The 19,190-nt window shown below is 51.7% G+C and overlaps 1 protein-coding gene across 5 annotated transcripts in view; it reads left to right on the forward strand.

Annotated features, from left to right (window-relative positions):
• Window positions 1–19,190, forward strand: part of UNC80 (unc-80 homolog, NALCN channel complex subunit) — a 208,791-nt gene that overhangs the window by 46,628 nt on the left and 142,973 nt on the right. For 4 of the 5 annotated variants that reach the window (XM_064163905.1, XM_064163908.1, XM_064163906.1 and 1 more), the window contains exons 9-16: window positions 3,809–3,943; window positions 4,880–5,102; window positions 6,581–6,721; window positions 9,459–9,727; window positions 10,301–10,675; window positions 11,868–12,014; window positions 14,888–15,035; window positions 18,070–18,218. In XM_064163905.1, the coding sequence (XP_064019975.1) occupies window positions 3,809–3,943; window positions 4,880–5,102; window positions 6,581–6,721; window positions 9,459–9,727; window positions 10,301–10,675; window positions 11,868–12,014; window positions 14,888–15,035; window positions 18,070–18,218 (1,587 nt within the window). The remainder of the gene's footprint in view (window positions 1–3,808; window positions 3,944–4,879; window positions 5,103–6,580; window positions 6,722–9,458; window positions 9,728–10,300; window positions 10,676–11,867; window positions 12,015–14,887; window positions 15,036–18,069; window positions 18,219–19,190) is intronic. The other variant, XM_064163909.1, reaches the window with a different exon arrangement.

Here is a 19,190-nt window from a genome sequence, read left to right on the forward strand (position 1 = left end):
CGTGGCCATTTCTTGCTTCTCCAGGCTCCTTCTCTTGCAGAAAATTCTTTGCTCAGTTGCTCTTCACTGTTAGTTTTCTGCTAAATCCATTTGGCAATTCCACCAGGTGCTTTCTAGCTGTTAATGTGAACACTCTGTCCAAGGCATTCTTCCCTCCAGGGCTAAGCTTGATTGCTTTTGGTAACCTCTGTGTCAGCCTTAGGTGTTTTGCTCTGCTTCATCAAATTGGAATCCTGTTTAGAAACATTGCCAGTTTATTACACAGAACAGCTGTGATGGAGGAGGTGAAGAGGTCTTCCATGCAGCAAAAGTTCCAGCTCATGCCCCCCTTCTTTACAACACTGAAGACTGAAATCTGTGCACCTAAGCTCTGCTTCATCCATGTCAGCAGCAGGACCTGAACTGCTGCTGTTAACTTCCAAGTCTCGTCACTTGGGGCTCTCTGCTAGAGCAGATAATGACACCCCCAGAGCTGTCCACACGAGGGGTTGTGTGCTGAGGCTTTAGAGGCTCATCTGTCATAGGGCTGTGCTTAAAGCTTGATTTTTTGGGTCTTGTTTCCTAACACAATGTCATAATTTCTGCTCGAAGGTTAGTCAAGGTCTTCTCAAAATATCAGCACTATGTTTCAGCAGGATAGCTGTAAAGGGGCAGGCAAAAAAACACTGAAGACAAACCCTGCTAGTTCTAGTGGGAGGTGTCCCTGCCTATGGCAGAGGGTTGGAACAGGATCATCTTTGAGGTCACTTCCAACCTAAACCATTCTATGATTGTATCAGGGACCAGTAGATTTTTCTGGTAAAGCCACATTCTTTCACAGAATCAGCCAGGTGGTCTTCCCACCTCCAGGCTCATCCAGCCCAACCTGGCACCCAGCCCCAACCAACCAACCAGACCATGGCACTAAGTGCCCCAGCCAGGCTTGGCTGCAACACCTCCAGGCATGGCCACTCCACCACCTCCCTGGGCAGCCCATTCCAATGCCAATCACTCTCTCTGACAACAACTTCCTAACAACAGCCAGCCTAGACCTGCCCTGGCACAGCTTCAGACTCTGTCCCCTTCTTCTGGTGCTGGCTGCCTGGCAGCAGAGCCCAACTCCACCTGGCTACAGCCTCCCTGCAGGCAGCTGCAGGCAGCAATGAGCTCTGCCCTCAGCCTCCTCTGCTGCAGGCTGCACACCCCCAGCTCCCTCAGCCTCTCCTCACAGGGCTGTGCTCCAGGCCCCTCCCCAGCCTTGCTGCCCTTCTCTCAACACCTTCCAGCACCTCAGCACATTGCTGGCTCATGGTCACCCTCTCATCCATTAGGACCCCTGATCCTTTTCACCTTCACTGCCTTCCAACGGATCAGTCCCTGAGCTATACTGATACTTGGGCTTGTGACAGACCAAGCAGCAATAGTGGCAGCTGAGGCATAGGAAGTTCCATGGAAACAGGAGGAATAATTTTTTCCCTGTGAGAGTGATAGAACCCTGGCACAGGCTGCCCAGGGGGGCTGTAAAGTCTCCCTCTCTGGAGATATTCAAAACCTGCCTGGGTGTGTTCCTGTGTGATCTGCTCTCTGGCAGGGGGGTTGGACTGGATGAGCTTTGGAGGTCCCTCCCAGCCCCTGACACTCTGTGATTCCTGAGTGAGGCAATAAGGTTTTTGCAAATCAGGCCTCCTGGAGGAGGGACAATGCTGCTTACTGCAGCTGAGATCCAAAAGACATATTTCAAGGCCTGTGTTGCTGAGAATGTATTTCCCTGGTTCTTAAATTAGCCTCTTCATAAAGAGCAGCCATTGTGATGGCTCAGAAGTGGGAACCAAGGCCTCAGGCTGCCCAGAGACATACCATGGATGAGAGTCAGAGTAGAGCAGACCATGGTCTAGCTCTGGAGCCCTCAACACAGGAAGGATATGGACCTGATGGAGCAGGTCCAGAGGAGGCCATGAAGATGATCAGGGAGCTAGAGCAGGGGGTATTCACCCTGGAGAAGAGAAGGCTCCAGGGAGACCAGTCCCAGAAGGAGTTACAAGAAGGATACAGAGAGACTGTTTGCAAAGGTCTGCAGGGACAGGATGAGGGCAGTGGCTTCAAACTAGAGCAGACTGAGATTGGATGTGAGGAACAAGTTCTGCACCAGGAGGATGCTGGAACACTGGAGGAGGTTGATCACAGAGATGGTTGTGGCCCCATCCCTGGAGATCTTCAAGGTGAGGCAGGATGGGACTGTGGGCAACCTGATCGAGCTGAGGATGTCCCTGCTGGCTGCAGAGTGTTTCAGACTGGATGAGCTTTGGAGGTCCCTTCCAACCTGGGTGATTCTATGATTCTATGCTCTTCCATGCCACTACACCACACTGACAGCAAGGCCTGAAGCTTTCTGTGGCAGCTGTACTTTTTTTCAGGTGTGGTTTCAGAAATGTTGGACAAGGTCAATAATTCTGAGAATTTCCCAGTTGTTTTCTTTGTTTGTTTGTTTTTCTTTAACTGTGTCAGTAGTGGTTGGGGTAAGGCATTGGAGGTCTCCCCCGCAGTGCTCCTGTGGCAGAGAATTAACTTGGCTGAGTCAGCAATTATAAAAGATAGAATTATTTTATTTTTCCTGGAACTCTGCCCCCAAACTATGTACAAAATTAGTTTAGTTTGTGAACAGATTCAGTTTGTTGGGGAATTTCTTCCAAAAGGGCATTATAGATAAATTTAGAGATCTAGGGAGTGAGAAAATGGAAAAGGCTAAGCTACAAACACAGCTTTACCCCACTAGCAATCAGGCTGAGCACAATCATAGAATCAAGCAGGTTGGAAGAGAGCTCCAAGCTCAGCCAGCCCAACCTAGCACCCAGCCCTGCCCAACCAACCAGACCATGGCACTAAGTGCCCCAGCCAGGGTTTGTTTTAACAACTCCAGGCACAGCCACTCCACCACCTCCCTGGGCAGCTCATTCCAATGCCAATCACTCTCTCTGACAACAACTTCATCCTAACATCCAGCCTACAAGATTAAGGGAACAGCAGGTCTTACTCACAGAGGTGAGAGAGGCATTTGGCAGTGATCTCTCACTGGATTCCTCAGCAGGAGCAGCCTCCTGCCGCTGCAGGCAATATCCAGTCATAGAGATCCACACTGCAGAAGCCCTTAGGCGAGTGGCAGAGCTGCCAAACTCAGAAATGTCTCAAGCACTTCTTCCCAAGTGGGATGGTCATGGAACTCTGCTGCCTTCACAGCAGCAGGGGAGAGCCAAAACTTCCAGGGTCCCCCAGTCCGTCAGGCAGCCAGGAAGTTGGCTACTGATAAGGTCTGAGAGGGTGTGATATGGATGCTGCTGGCTCTCTCTCTCAGAGGACCCCAGGGCAGGGACAGGATAAAACCAAGAGCTGTACAAAAGGTAGGAGCTGTCCAAAAGTGGAGATGGTCCAGGAATGGCAGGAACTTGTCCTTCGCAGTGGCAGGGGACTCTCAGGATGGGAACTCTCAAGGCAGGAAACCTAAGGCAGGAACCCTTGCCCTATTTACCTTTTTCTGCACAAAGTGTCCATTTATCCTGGACACAAAACCCCAGCCAAGCACCAGCCCAGTGCCAGCGTGGGCAGCCACACAGGCCAGCCCACATGCAGAAAGGCACTTTTGCTGCTCCCCCCCTTCAAGCCCGTGGCGGGGAAGCAGTTTTCACACCTTCTTCTCCCATTCAAATCCACAGAGTGGAGGAAGAGGAAAGGAATTTGGGGTGCCCCAGGACAATCTCTTAGAAGCAGCTCTTTTGTTCAAGATGAGTAGCCTCCTCTTCTCCTTGTGCTTGTTGTGTTCCCTTGGGATCTGCAGGATCTTACCATGAAATGCAATGAGGAAGAAAAGTCACTAAGCACGGAGGCATTTTCCAAGGTTTCACTGACCAACTTGCGCAGAGCAGCAGTTCCAGACCTGTCCACAGACTTGGGGATGAACATCTTCAAAAAGGTGAGTGGGAGAAAATTTGACTTTGATTTACCTGTGATTCAGAATCTCACTGTCCTGCTAGGTAGCAGGTGAAGGTCTGCTTGGACTTGGATGCTCATACCACAGGTGAGACTGACATCGCATTTAATTGCAAGCTGTTCCTTGGGGTTTTATGTGCACATTGTAGACACAACACTGAATATTGGAAGAGCTGTCCTGCTGAAACTGAATGAGAGGAGGGCACTCAGTGGTCATTTTTAAGCACTAGTACTCGCTGTAGTTGCAGCTAATTCAGTCAGCTCCTCCAGGTGCCCAATCACAGATCATTAGGGATTGGAAGTGACCTCAAAGGCTCATCCAGTCCTACCCTGGCAGGATCACCTAGAGCAGGGCACACAGAAACGCATCCAAGTGGGTCTCAAATGTCCCCAGAAGAGGAGACTCCACAACCTCTCTGGACAGCCTGCTCCAGTGTTTTGTCACCTTCACAGTGAAAATGTTTTTCCATGTGTTCCTCTGCTCCATCTTGCACCTGTTGTCCCTTGTCCCATCGTTGGACATCCCTGAGCAGAGCGTGCCTCTGTCCTGCTGACACTGCCCTGCACATCTTGGTAAACATGCATGAGGTCACCTCTTAGGCTCCCTCAGTATTTCCAGTGATTTTTACCTCATGAAGCTCTGGGTTTGCAACCAGCCAAGGTGCTTGGCAGAGTTTGGTGGATTCTGAAATCTCACTCATGGTCATAAATTTGCTCCAGGGCATCCATCCCTGCCTGGAGCAAGACCGAGTCCCTTTAAATACTCGTATGGTCCCAGGGTGCAGATTGTTGCTATCAGAATAAATGGCCAAGAAAAAAGCTCACAGTGGGAGGCTGTGCTTGAGCCAGACATCTGTGCTGTCTTTGCCCCTCCAACAGTAGTTTGCCTGCAAGCCTCTGTCTGCTCCTCCTCCTGCAGTTCAAGAGCCGCAAGGAGGACCGGGAGCGCGAGCGCAAGGGCTCGATTCCGTTCCACCACGCTGGGAAGAAGCGGCAGCGCAGGATGGGGGTGCCCTTCCTCCTGCACGAGGACCACCTGGACGTCTCACCCACTCGCAGCACTTTCTCCTTCGGCAGCTTCTCTGGCATTGGAGAGGACCGGCGTGGCATGGAGAGAGGAGGATGGCAAACCACCATATTAGGTGAGATGCTGCTGCTTCTGCCCTGCCTTCTGTCTCCTTCCTGTCCTGACCATGCAGAGAGCTGCAGGGGCTCTTCATTGCTTCATCCACCCTGTTGCCACCTCATGTCCTGGGCTCTGTTCACAGCATCACAGACCTGTTGGTAGAAATGGCAACCGTGCTGACAGCAGCCCTGGAGCCTCAGGGGTGACCCCATTGCTGTCTACAGCTACCTGAAGGGAGGCTGTAGCCGGTGGGGTTGGGCTCTTCTCCCAAGTAAGCAGCAACTGAAAAAGGGGATACAGCCTCAAGTTGTGCCAGGGGAGGATGTTAGGAGGAAGTTGTTGCCAGAGTTGCTCCTTCCAGGGAGCTTGTCCATCTGGTGTCTCTGTCAGTGAACCCCTGCAAGATATCCCACTGCAATGTTTCACAGGATCACAGAATGTCAGTGGCTGGAAGGGACCTCCAAAGCTCATCCAGTCCAACCCATGGTCTGCTCTACTCTGACTCTCATCCATGGTATGTCTCTGGGCAGCCTGAGGCCTTGGTTCCCACTTCTGAGCCATCGCAATGGCTGCTCTTTATGAAGAGGCTAATTTAAGAACCAGGGGAATACATTCTCAGCAACACAGGCCTTGAAATATGTCTTTTGGATCTCAGCTGCAGTAAGCAGCATTGTCCCTCCTCCAGGAGGCCTGATTTGCAAAAACCTTATTGCCTCACTCAGGAATCACAGAGTGTCAGGGGCTGGGAGGGACCTCCAAAGCTCATCCAGTCCAACCCATGGTCTGCTCTACTCTGACTCTCATCCATGGTATGTCTCTGGGCAGCCTGAGGCCTTGGTTCCCACTTCTGAGCCATCGCAATGGCTGCTCTTTATGAAGAGGCTAATTTAAGAACCAGGGGAATACATTCTCAGCAACACAGGCCTTGAAATATGTCTTTTGGATCTCAGCTGCAGTAAGCAGCATTGTCCCTCCTCCAGGAGGCCTGATTTGCAAAAACCTTATTGCCTCACTCAGGAATCACAGAATCACAGTGTCAGGGGCTGGGAGGGACCTCCAAAGCTCATCCAGTCCAACCCCCCTGCCAGAGCAGGATCACCCAGAGCAGATCACACAGGAACACACTCAGGCAGGTTTTGAATATCTCCAGAGAGGGAGGCTCCACAGCCCCCCTGGGCAGCCTGTGCCAGGGCTCTGTCACCCTCACAGGGAAAAATATTCCTCCTCCTGTTTCTATGGAACTTTCTATGCCTCAGCTTCCACCATTGCCCCTTGTCCTGGCACTGCCATCACCCAGCAGAGCCTGGCTGCAGCCTCCTGGCACTCACCCTGCACATATTTGCAAACATATTTGCTTCTGCTTCACAAGGTCCTGGAAGGCTTTGGCTTCTGTGGACAGCAATGCTTCAGTTTCTAACCTCACCTCCTGTCTCTTGCCTCCAGCCACCTCTCAGATGAGTAAACTCAGTTATCCATTTCTTGTCTTCCCCCTAGGAAAGTTCACCAGGCGAGGGAGCTCTGACACAGCCACGGAGATGGAGAGCCTGAGCGCCAGGCACTCACACTCCCACCACACACTGGTCTCGGAGCTGCCTGACCACTCCAACAGCCACGGGGAGAACACTGTCAAGGAAGGTAAACTGAATGCAGCAGCAAAGAAATCTTTCCTTGAAATATCAGCTCCAAGAAGCCCAGGAGGTGCTTCTGTTGCCATCTATGACTGCTTTGTCTTCATTTTTTTTTTCGTTCAGCATCTCTTGAGAGGTTTTTCTGTTCTGTGTTTGTGACAGATTATGCAAAACTAATAATCTGTCTAATTTTGCTATCCAGGTGAAGGTTGTTTATAGCTATGAAAATTGTCTATTAACACTAAAACTCACCAGAAAACTTCTTCACCAGGTTCAATAATGCAGCAGTTTGGAAACTGATGCACACAGGGAACAGGCAAAACTAGAGCACTTATTTCTAAGAGTGGCAAATGCAAACATTATACTGGAAGTGAAGATTTTCACAGTTAATTATATCACTTGTGGTTAATTATACTGCTTATCCACTAGATGGACACAGGAAGTTACTTTCTGCTTGTGGCAGAAGGCAATTAGTGAGTTGCAAAGGGCTTTAAGTATTTACTCACAAAATAGTATCAGACAGTGCCCAAAGCACGTGGAGGGGCTGCTGTCTATGGTCTCAAAGCTGTCAGAGGCTTTGGAGTTTCCCTGGCTCTTTTCTCAGAAGCTGGGAGTCTTTAGCATAGTCTCTGACCTGGTTCCTCTTGATTCCCCATTCAGCAGAAGCCTTGCAGAGGGGCAGGCAGGATGTGATGCCATCTGCACTCTTGGCACAATGTCAGGCTGGCTGTGCAGGCTGATTGCATGCAGGCATTGAGAGCCTGTGCCTGGTAAACTCAAGGCAGTGGAGTTCCCAGGCAGTTCAGGATGCAATGATGCAGCAGCAGCAGCACTGTGCTGCCTGCTCACCCCTTTTTGTCAACACAGCACAAGACTGATGGGCCTTTGGGCATAGATTAGCCAATCAGACTGGCACATTCCAAGCTGGACCAGATTAGGTGAAGCCAGGGCTTTCCTCTTCCTTTCCTGGGGTTGCTTCCCCCAGCACAGAATGAGGGGGAGCAGGGGAGCATATCTGGACAAGCCAGAGTCCTTAGATTCAGTGGTCCAGGTTCTTTGTCCTCTTTCCTGCAGTTGTTTCTCCCCACAGCAGAAGGGAGGAGAGCAGGAAAACATGGCTGGGCAGGCCAGGACACTGATAGGCCCAGTTTTGGCCTATCAGGCCTACCACAACAGTGCTTCAAACTCTTCATGTATAGCTGGTGCAGTCTGTCCAGCTGTCTGAAGGCAGGGCTTGAGTCTTTTCAACTCACTACAACACAGCACAGAAGTTTGAGCAGAAAGTTGGTATTGCTGACTGTAGTGGTGGCACAGAGGCTCTTCTGTTATTTAATCACAGGGTGTGGAAGGGACCTCAAAGATCATCCAGTCCAACAGAGCAGGATCACCTAGGGTAGGTCACATGGGAATGCACCCACTCAGGTTTGGAATATCTCCAGTCAAGGCCTCTGGGCCACAACCTCTATGGGCAGCCTTTTCCAAGGGAAATCACATGGAGCCTCCTGCACCGCAGCTTGCACCCATTACCCTGTGAGGAGAGGCTGAGGGAGCTGGGGGTGTGCAGCCTGCAGCAGAGGAGGCTCAGGGCAGAGCTCATTGCTGCCTGCAGCTGCCTGCAGGGAGGCTGTAGCCAGGTGGGGTTGGGCTCTGCTGCCAGGCACTCAGCAACAGAACAAAGGGACACAGTCTGAAGTTGTGCCAGGGCAGGTTCAGGCTGGATGTGAGGAGGAAGTTCCTGGCAGAAAGAGTGATTTGCATTGGAATGGGCTGCCCAGGGAGGTGGTGGAGTGGCTGTGCCTGGAGGTGTTGCAGCCAAGCCTGGAATGGGTCACTTAGTGCCATGGTCTGGTTGCTTGGACAGGGCTGGGTGCTAGGTTGGAAGTCTCTTCTAACCTGCTTGATTCTGTGATTCTATACAGTGGTCCAGGCAGCACTGTGGGAAACACAGAGCCTTTCTACACTGCAGGGTACATAAACCTAATTACAGAGCAGTGAGCATGGGGAAGTGCTAAGATGATGGCCTGAGTTGCAGAGCCATGGTGAAGCCCTGGTAGCAAAGGGCCCATGCAGCCAAAGTGCTGTCAGTACCCAAGCTGAGCATCGTAAAGCAGAGCGAAGCTCTGTCACGATGTCCTTTCTCTGGGCACTGTGAGCTTACAGATCACACAGCCTTTCTCATCAGTCAGCTTTGCAATCTGGAGATGACTCAGACCGGCACAGGTCCTGCTAGGAACATGCTGCTCCATTTTTCTTTCTGCTGCTGTGAAGAAGTATTTCAAGCTGGAGTGACTGTGGAAGTTGTTCCACATTGGCATGGCTGTTAGCCTGCTCCTGCATCCAGCTGCAAAGTTGTTCCTCTTTCCCTTGCTGCTTTTAAGACCAGGTACTGGACCAATACAGGCAACAAAGACAGCTAAAATCTAATCCCTCTTTTAGATTAGATTTGGGCTGGCTGAGCAACCTGATCTGCTTAACTGCCCAAGCAACCGAGGTCAGCTTCAGCTGCACTGGAGCTGTGCTGCTAGAGCAAGCTTGGGCCCTTCTAATTCACACTGGCTTCAAGACAGAAATGAGTCTGTGCTTTCATCCCTGTACCCAGGGCAGGAATTAGGAGCCTGGCTTGTCTTTGGGCACGAGCAGCCTCAGTAAGAGCTGCCCCCTTCCTTCAAACGAGCACAGCCTCAGCTTCCCACGCCGTAGCTGCAGAGGTGGAGAATTACAGGCAGCCCTTTTCCTCCCTGCAGTGCGGTCCCAGATCTCCACCATCACGGTGGCGACCTTCAACACCACCCTGGCCTCCTTCAACGTGGGCTATGCCGATTTCTTCAGCGAGCACATGAGGAAGCTTTGCAACCAGGTTCCCATCCCTGAGATGCCCCACGAGCCTCTGGCGTGTGCCAACCTGCCCCGCAGCCTGACAGACTCCTGCATCAATTACAGTTGCCTGGAGGACACAGATCACATCGACGGCACCAACAACTTTGTGCACAAGAACGGCATGCTGGATCTCTCGGTAATTGGCAAGGCAAGAGGAAAGCCAGGTCCCTCTGCTCTCCATGTAGCTGTCCCATTGAGATCAGGGTGGTGATGGGCTTTTCCTCCACCTCTTTATATGACTCCTCTCAGCAGTGCATAAAGGTCAGTCAGACACATTTGTGCGAATCCTAAGTCTCCTCCAAGACACTGCAACTCCTTGTGAGGAGCGCATGTGCATGTGGACTGCACACTTCTGATCTGAAGTGGCATTATGGAATGGATGTGTTCCCAGGGCATGCACCTGCTTCCCTAGCAAACTCAGCAGCACCTTTCTTCCAATGGCACCTTAAAGCTCACCTTTTTTGCATTGCCCTTAATGACCTGGCAGCTCCTGGTGCACTGAAGCACTGTTTCTGCCTGACTGTGCCCTGCCTGTGGTTACTTGTCTTACACCTAGATTGTAAGCTCTTGGGGCTGAGAGTTGTGTGTTCTTCATCCTGAGTCTGTACCGTGCCTGCTATCATGAGTCTCTGACTAGAACTGCCAGGCACTAAACAGTACTAAGGATGAAAACAGGCTTGGCTTTAAAAGCCCTGTTTGACTCTCCCAGGTCATCCTGAAGGCTGTTTACTTGGTCCTGAACCACGACATCAGTTCCCGGATCTGCGACGTGGCGCTGAACATCGTGGAGTGCTTGCTTCAGCTTGGTGTGGTGCCCTGTGTGGAAAAGGTTCGCAGGAAGAGTGAGAATAAAGAAAATGAGGCCCCTGAAAAGAGACCGAGTGAAGGATCCTTCCAGCTCAAAGGGGCTGCTTCAAGTGGTTCAGCCTGTGGGTTTGGGCCTTCTCTGGTTAGTGGAGCTGGAGACGGAGGAGAAGAAGGAGGTGGTGGAAGCAGTGGAGGAGGTGGAGGTGGAAGTGATGGAGGTGGTGGTGGAGGAGGAGGAGGAGGGCCATACGAGAAGAACGACAAAAAACAGGAAAAGGTTTGTCCTGCTCCCCTTGATGCAGCCCCTGCATGCATTTGTCCTGCTCCCCTTGATGCAGCCCCTGCATGCATTTGTCCTGCTCCCCTTGATGCAGCCCCTGCATGCATTTGTCCTGCTCCCCTTGATGCAGCCCCTGCATGCATTTGTCCTGCTCCCCTTGATGCAGCCCCTGCATGCATTTGTCCTGCTCCCCTTGATGCAGCCCCTGCATGCATTTGTCCTGCTCCCCTTGATGCAACTCCTGCATGCACTGTGAGCCTCTGTATGTCACTGCCCTTCTCTTTGCCCTCCCTAATTTTGCACCATGATGACAGCAAACTCATTTGGTTTGCTCTGTGGCTCACTTGGAGTTCCACTGAAAGAATGTGGCTAGGAACTCCAGCACTGCAACTGCTGCAGTGAAGCAGGTGCCTAAAGGACTTTGTGAGCCTTGCATAGACATTTTCAACATCTTGTCAAAGTGCTTGGAGGAATTTTTGTTCAGGTTTGTTATTCATAGGCTGTAAGGAAAGCCAGAATGCAGTCTGTGAGCACAGGTGGTTTTCTTTGATGGAAGTCACTGTTTTTGCAGTCCTGCTGTGAAAAGAATTACCCAAGAGATGCTGACTCCAAGGTTGCAGCTCATAGTAGCATAATGCCCAAGACACTCTAAAGAGATGTTTGGTTTCTTTCTGTCCAAGCAAGTCAGCTCTGCCAGGCAGAATCATTCGATTACCTGTGGCAATATGGAGTGGGCTTCACACTGACAGCATCACTTTTTGAGGGTAGCAGAAAGGGAGGGGGCTGGACCCTGCACTTGGAAAATCATTGGAGTAAAAACACTGGGAAAACTCTTGGGGAACTCTTGAGAGACATTTCAAGAGTAGCAACTCAGTGAGGGAGTATCCAAAAGGAGGACTTGTAGCAACTTGTTAATGAAAGGAGTTATAGCAACTTGTTAACCAAAGGAGGACTTGTAGCAACTTGTTAATGAAAGGAGTTATAGCAACTTGTTAACCAAAGGAAGACTTACAGCAACTTGTTAACAAAAGGAGGAGTTGTAGCAGCTTGTTAACCAAAGGAGGAGTTATAGCAACTTGTTAACTAAAGGAGGACTTGCAGTAGCTTGTTAAGGAAAGGAGGACTTACAGCAACTTGTTAAAAGCGGTTGTGCCAGGGTTTGACACCAGCTTTGCCTCTGTGCCCCCAGGATGAAGGTCCATCTGTCAGCAACCACAGGCTGGCCCTCACAATGCTGATCAAAATTGTCAAGTCCCTGGGCTGTGCCTATGGCTGTGGAGAAGGACACCGAGGGCTCTCTGGAGACCGCCTGAGACACCAGGTATTCCGGGAGAATGTAAGAGAATTAAAGCTCATTAAAGTGTCCCCCCTGTACTCTTGACATCAGCTGCTGAGATTCCTGTCTGCCCCTCTGTAGCTTTCTCTGTACTGGCAGTAAATGTGTTGCTCTCTGCCCCAGCTCACAGCCTGTGTTGCAGCCCAGCCATAGCAGATTTGCAGCTGTCCTGTTCCGTTCCAGCGAGCCCTGGGGCTTGGTAAGAGCATATCTGAGGCCCAGGGTGCTGCTGACCACCCCAATGGGTGGGTTGTCTGGGAAGGGATGAGTTGATGGGAGCTAATCCCCTCTGTGAGCTGGTGTAAGTGATTTCACAGTATCACACAGTATCACAGTATCACAGTATCACCAAGGTTGGAAGAGACCTCATAGATCATCAAGTCCAACCCTTTACCACAGAGCTCAAGGCCAGACCATGGCACCAAGTGCCACGTCCAGTCCTGCCTTGAACAGCTCCAGGGACGGCGACTCCACCACCTCCCCGGGCAGCCCATTCCAGTGTCCAATGACTCTCTCAGGGAAGAACTTTCTCCTCACCTCCAGCCTAAATCTCCCCTGGCACAGCCTGAGGCTGTGTCCTCTCGTTCTGGTGCTGGCCACCTGAGAGAAGAGAGCAACCTCCTCCTGGCCACAACCTCCCCTCAGGTAGCTGTAGACAGCAATGAGGTCTCCCCTGAGCCTCCTCTTCTCCAGGCTAACCAATCCCAGCTCCCTCAGCCTCTCCTCATAGGGCTGTGCTCAAGGCCTCTCCCCAGCCTCGTCGCCCTTCTCTGGACACACTCAAGCATCTCAATGTCCCTCCTAAACTGGGGGGCCCAGAACTGAGCACAGCACTCAAGGTGTGGTCTAAGCAATGCAGAGTACAGGGGCAGAATGACCTCCCTGCTCCTGCTGGCCACACCATTCCTGATGCAGGCCAGGATGCCACTGGCTCTCTTGGCCACCTGGGCACACTGCTGGCTCATGTTCAGGTGGGTGTCAATCAGCACCCCCAGATCCCTCTCTGTCTGGCTGCTCTCCAGCCACTCCGACCCCAGCCTGTATCTCTGCATGGGGTTGTTGTGGCCAAAGTGCAGCACCCTGCACTTGGAGCTATTGAAGCCATCCCCTTGGACTCTGCCCATCTGTCCAGGTGGTCAAGATCCCACTGCAGAGCCCTTCTGCCCTCCAACCCAGCCACATCTGCCCCCAGCTTGGTGTCATCTGCACACTTGCTGATGACTGACTTGATGCCCTCACCCAGATCATCTGTGAAGATGTTAAAGAGGATGGGGCCCAGCACAGATCCCTGAGGGACACCACTAGTGACAGCTGCCGGCTGGATGTGGCACCATTCACCACCATTTCTCACATGGATGGTAGCCCAACAGAGTATGCTGATTACAAGAGGTGCAGCTATTTGGGGTTGCATATCTCAGTCCAGAAGTGCAAAGTGCAGTTATGTCCTCCTTTCCTAACAGTGATTATTAGGACTGGTTGCTGCTGGGCTGCTCCATCAGCTCCTGGTTGGAGTGCACTGTGCTTGCAGGCTGCTGAAAGGCAGCATGGATGGGCACTGTCAGCTCCTTACACTTTTGGTTCTGCTCAGGCTGAAGCACTGCAAAGGGCCCAGGATATAGCCCAGACATCTGGCTTTGTCCAGGGGAGTCTGGCTTGCTCAGATCTGTCCAATGCCTTGTGAAGTGGGAGCCTTTCAGAGGCTATCTCCAGCACGTGCTCACCTCCTGTCTTTGCAGCAGGGAGCATTTTTGATGACTGAGAGAAGAATTTACTCTGTGCTCATACTCTTGGCTTCTACACAGCTTTGGATAGCCTGAGTCATGCCAGCAGAGCCATAATATGATCCTGGGAGCTAGGTGGCTGCCTCTGTATCATGCAGCATTCCTCTCTCAGCCAAACTCTCTGGTGCCATGGAGATGGCAGCTGCAGCATTGATTCTGGACAGAATAGGACAGGATGGGGTGAGAGACAGTAACAGGAGAAAGGTTGTGCACAGAGCACTGGATGAACACACACCATGTTGGGTAGGCATTCATGTTGTGTGGAAGTTGAAGTCCATGTTTCTGCTGGGTCAGAACATTGAGGCCTGTACATAAGATTAAGCATAAATGGATGTAGGTCTCTTGGAGCCAGGGGTCTTTTCAGACTCATTGATCTGAGGTCTTTATGGGAAGAGACTTTCCTCTGCATCTAAGTCTGTTGCATTTTCTGTGTGTTTGTCTGGCCAAGCTGCTTTGCATGCACCATATGTGTTGATTGCATGGACAGTCCCACGTGGGAGTTGGAAAGTGAAGTGCCCTGTAGTAGATAGCAAGAGGGTTTGTGTTTCCCTTAGAGTTGCTGTTTCAGATTCTCTAACTCCAGCCTGCATGAGGCCCCTTTAGGATGAGTGTTTTTGTGCTAACAAGTTGATAATTAGCAGCATTTAAATAAAAAGCTAATGTTTTGCATGATAGAAATTGGTCACTGTGCACAGGTGCACCAAGTGGGTTGGGTCTGAGCCAGAGGCTGAAAATCAGATGCCTGAGGCTGAGAACCCCTTTCAGTGAGGCAATAAGCCTTGGCTCAGGTGGTACATTGCTCCTTCAGTCATATTCAGACTTCACTGTGGGGTTGAAGAGAGGAGGAGAGACCTCCAAACCTGGCTGGCAGTGACTTCACCACCACCTCTTAGCAGTGACACCCATACTGGTGCACTGTCTCCTGATGCTGAATTTCTTAGTGGATTCAGAGGTGAACCTGTCTTCTGCTACAGGACTTGCACCTCCTGCCTCTTAGGGGAGGCTATTTTAGACAGCAGAGCACTGTCAGAGCAAGAGCAAAGCCTTGCAGGTGTGCTGTGCTGCGCTGTGATGTGCTGGGTGTCGTTGCAGGCCCAGAACTGCCTGACCAAGCTGTACAAGCTGGACAAGATGCAGTTCCGGCAGACCATGAGGGATTATGTGAACAGAGATTCTCTCAATAATGTGGTGGATTTCCTACATGCTTTGCTGGGATTCTGCATGGAGCCAGTCACTGACAGTAAGTGTCATCAAACTCCTCTGTGTCAGTTCCTAAGCTGTGCCATCAGAAAGAAGCCAAGCCCCTTCCTCTGCCTTTCAGAGAGAAATGACATGAGGAAAGGTCATTACTCTCCTCAGAATACAGAGAGCATCCTCTGCCAGTGCAGCTCAACAGAGATGGATGTCAGCTGCTTTGACTACCCACTGATCTCATCCAGTGATTTCCTATCACCCAGGGCACCTGAAATCACAGGGTCACAGAGTTGGTGAGGTTGGAACAGACCTCTGAGGCCATCACCTCCAGCCTAGGACCCAATGCCTCCCCAGCAACCAGACCATGGCACTGAGTGCCACAGCCAAGCTTGCCTTAAACACCTCCAGGGATGGTGACTCCACTACCTCCCTGGGCAGCCCATTCCAGCCTCTAATTCCCCTTTCCAGCAGGAAGTGCTTCCTAACATCCAATCTAACCCTCCCCTGGCACAGCTTCAGGCTATTCCCTCTCCTCTTGGCACAAGTTGCCTGGGAGCAGAGCCTGACCCCCACCTTACTACAGCTTTTCTTAAGGTAGCTGTAGAGTGTGCTAAGGTCCCCCCTGAGCCTCCTCTCCTCTAGGCTCACCACCCCCAGCTCCCTCAGCCTCCCCTTAGCAGCCTTCCCCTCCAGTCCCTTCTCCAGTTTCATTGCTCTCCTCTGGCCCCTCAAGATCTGTCTTGCAGTGAGGACCCAGAGCTGCACACAATGCTGGAGGTGAGGCCTCCCCAGTGTCAGTACAGGGCAGAATGACAGCCCTGGTGCTGCTGCCCACACTCCAGGGGGGGTTGGACAGGATGACCTCTGAGCATCCCTTCCAACCTGATGCATTCTTTGACTGGAATAGACAAGAGCAGGAACACGCAGGTTCAGAACCTGCAGCTGCAGGTGTATGTGCACAGGTGTTTATGCACAGCTACTATCTGCTTTCTTTTGAACCTGGGAAAATGATTTCAGGTCATATTAGAACGACCAATTATTTATCCCAGGATGTTAGGGATTGGAAGGGACCTCTGGAGATCTTCCAGTCCAACCACCCTGCCACAGCAGGAGCAGAGAATCCAGCACAGGTCACACAGGAACACATCCAGACAGGGCTGCAAAGGCTCCACAGGAGACTCCACAACCTCTCTGAGCAGCCTGTGCCAGGGCTCTGGCACCCTCACAGCCAAGAAGTTGTTGCTGCTGTTGAGGTGGAACTTGCTCTGCGGCAGTGTCCATCCTTTGCCCCTTGTCCTGTGGCAGGGCACAAGTGAGCAGAGGCTGTGCCTGTCCCTGTCCCTTCCTGCTCCCCAGCCCTCAGCTCTTGACAGACATTGCTCAGATCCTTCTCCTCTGCAGCCTATGCAGCCCCAGGGCTCTCAGCCTCTCCTCCTCAGGCGGTGCTGCAGACCCTTCGGCATCCTTGTAGCCCCCCCCTTGGACTCTCTGCAGTAGATCTCTGTCCCCCCTGAACTGGGGGGCCCAGAACTGGATGCAGTATTCCAGGTGGGGCCTCTGCAGGGTAGAGCAGAGGGGGAGGAGAACCTCCCTGGGTCTGCTGGGCACACTCTTCTCAATGCCCCCCAGGATGCCATTGGCCTCCTTGGCCCCAAGGGCACATTGCTGTGCCATGCAGAACTTGCTGCCCACCAGCACTGCCAGGGCCTGCCCCATGGGGCTGCTCTCCAGCAGCTCACCTCCAGACCTCTACTGGTGCAGTTTATTCCTTCCCAGGGGCAGGAATCTGCTCTGATGCTTCTTTATGCTTGGTCACTGAATGGTCTGGCTCAATGGCTTGTTGAAATGCAGAGTTGGTGATCTTAAGGATCCTTTGCAACCAGAATGATTCTAGGACTGTGTGAGGGCAGCAGCAGTTGCCAACCGCTGATTCACAGAGCACTGTGGGAGCCTGCCTGCTGTGTTCCCTTACCTCTGATCCTAGGTGGTTCAGAGAAGACATCAAAACCCATGAGACAGCAAACTTCTGTGAGGGAGAGGCCCAGAGGCAGCTCCCCAGGGATTCAGCAGTGGTTCACTGTCTCTGGCTTTGAAGCACAGCAGCTCCTGCAGCTTTTGCAAGCCTTTTCCCTCACCCCATAGGGCTGTTTGTTGTTCATAGAAAGGTGTCAGGCTTTTAGGACTCCTCCTGCCATCTTGCTCTCCTTGTGCACCTCCCCAAAACTGCCCTCCTGTACTTCAGAAAAGTTCCTTTCTGTGCTGAGTCAAACAGCTCTTGTCCTCCAAACAGTAAATAGAAAAAAAAAGTAGAATCACAGAATCAGGCAGGGCTGGAAGGGACCACAAGGAGCAGCCAGTTCCAACCCCCTACCATGCCCAGGGACACCCTACCCTAGAGCAGGCTGCACACAGCCTCAGCCAGCCTGGCCTCAAACACCTCCAGCCATGGGGCCTCAACCACCTCCCTGGGCAACCCATTCCAGCCTCTCACCACTCTCATGCTCAACAACTTCCTCCTCACCTCCAGCCCAACTCTCCCCACCTCCAGCTTTGCTCCATTCCCCCCACTCCTGACACTCTCTGACAGCCTAAAAAGTCCCTCCCCAGCTGCTTTTTTGTAGCCCCCTTCAGATCCTGGCAGGCCACAAGAAGGTCACCTGGGAGCCTCCTCTGTTCCAGCCTGCACAGCCCCAACTCTTTCACTCTGTGCTCACAGCAGAGCTGCTGCAGCCTCTGAGCATCCTCATGGCTCTGGACAGGCTCCAGCAGTAAGCAGTAAATAGAAAGAAAAATGACCAGGCATTATTCTGTAGATTGCTAAGTGAGGGGTGTGGATAAAAGGGATCCAGAGTGGTCCTGGTCTTTTCCATCCTTATTGTTGGTTGTTTTTTTAACTACAAGCATTTCATCCTTATTTATCTCACCCTTCCCTTCTGCTTTCATTTTGTGGGGTGGGATTGCAAGAAATGATATCAGGCAGAGACTTGCGTTTGCCTGTTGCATCTGAATCCCTTTGTGTGTGTCTTCAAGCCATCGTTTTTAAACCATTGCTGACAAGGGGGCCTGCTTGCACTTCACAGACAAGGCTGGCTTTGGGAACAACTTCACCACGGTGGACAGCAAATCCACAGCCCAGAGCGTGGAAGGCATTATCGTGAGTGCCATGTTCAAGTCGCTGATCACTCGCTGTGCTTCCACTACGCATGAGCTGCACAGCCCAGAGAACCTGGTAAGCACTGGAGCTCACCTCAGCAGCCTTACCCTTTCACTTGCCTGCCACCACTGAGGCTTGGCTGTGTAAAATGAGTTCAGTTTAGCCAAACCCCTTGCATGTAGCAAGCTGTGCAGTCATAGCTGAAAGGTGATGGAAGTCTGATGCTCTCCTTGCATGCCTGCCTTGGAACCTGGGGACTTAGCCAAGGTAAAAGTTGTCCTCCTAACCACTTTTGTTCAGGAAGCTTCTGTGCATTTTTTCCCTAAACAGTTCAGTAGCATAAGCATAGAATCAACCAGGTTGGAAGAGAGCTCCAAGCTCAGCCAGCCCAACCTAGTACTCAGCCCTATCCAATCAACCAGACCATGGCACTAAGTGCCTCAGCCAAGCTTGGCTGCAACACCTCCAGCCACAGCCACTCCACCACCTCCCTGGGCAGCCCATTCCAATGCCAATCACTCTCTCTGACAACAACTTCCTCCTCACAGCCAGCCTAGACCTGCCCTGCCACAACTTGAGACTGTGTCCCCTGTTCTGTTCTGCATCCCTTGTTCTGTTCTGCATCCTTTGTTCTAATCTGGAGCAAGGGGTTAAAGAACAAGACCATGGCCAGCATCAATTGACTTTCAGCAAAAGTAAAGCTACTTTGCTTGGTTAAGGACCTGGCCCAGGTGTAAAAGAGTAAGTGTGATGGTTTGGGAGTTCCTTGCACCCCCACTCTTATGAAATCACCCAGACTAGACTCAGCTGAGCTGGCAGTTAAGCACTGAAGCTTTCTGCTCACAGCTCAGCACAAGACACAAGCAGATAGTTACAATATTCACAGCTCCAGACAGCAGTAGACAAGTCAAAAGTAACACAGAAACACAACAGCCCCCCCAGAAATCAGAGTGTCCAGGAGGGGCTCCCAACCACCCTGCCACCTTCTTCCCACCCCTCTGCCTTACCCCAGAGTATACCTTATATGCAAGGTGAGTTTGGAGGATT

Source organism: Pogoniulus pusillus, chromosome 24, assembly GCF_015220805.1.
Source record: "Pogoniulus pusillus isolate bPogPus1 chromosome 24, bPogPus1.pri, whole genome shotgun sequence".
Classification (NCBI taxonomy): Eukaryota; Metazoa; Chordata; class Aves; order Piciformes; family Lybiidae; genus Pogoniulus; species Pogoniulus pusillus.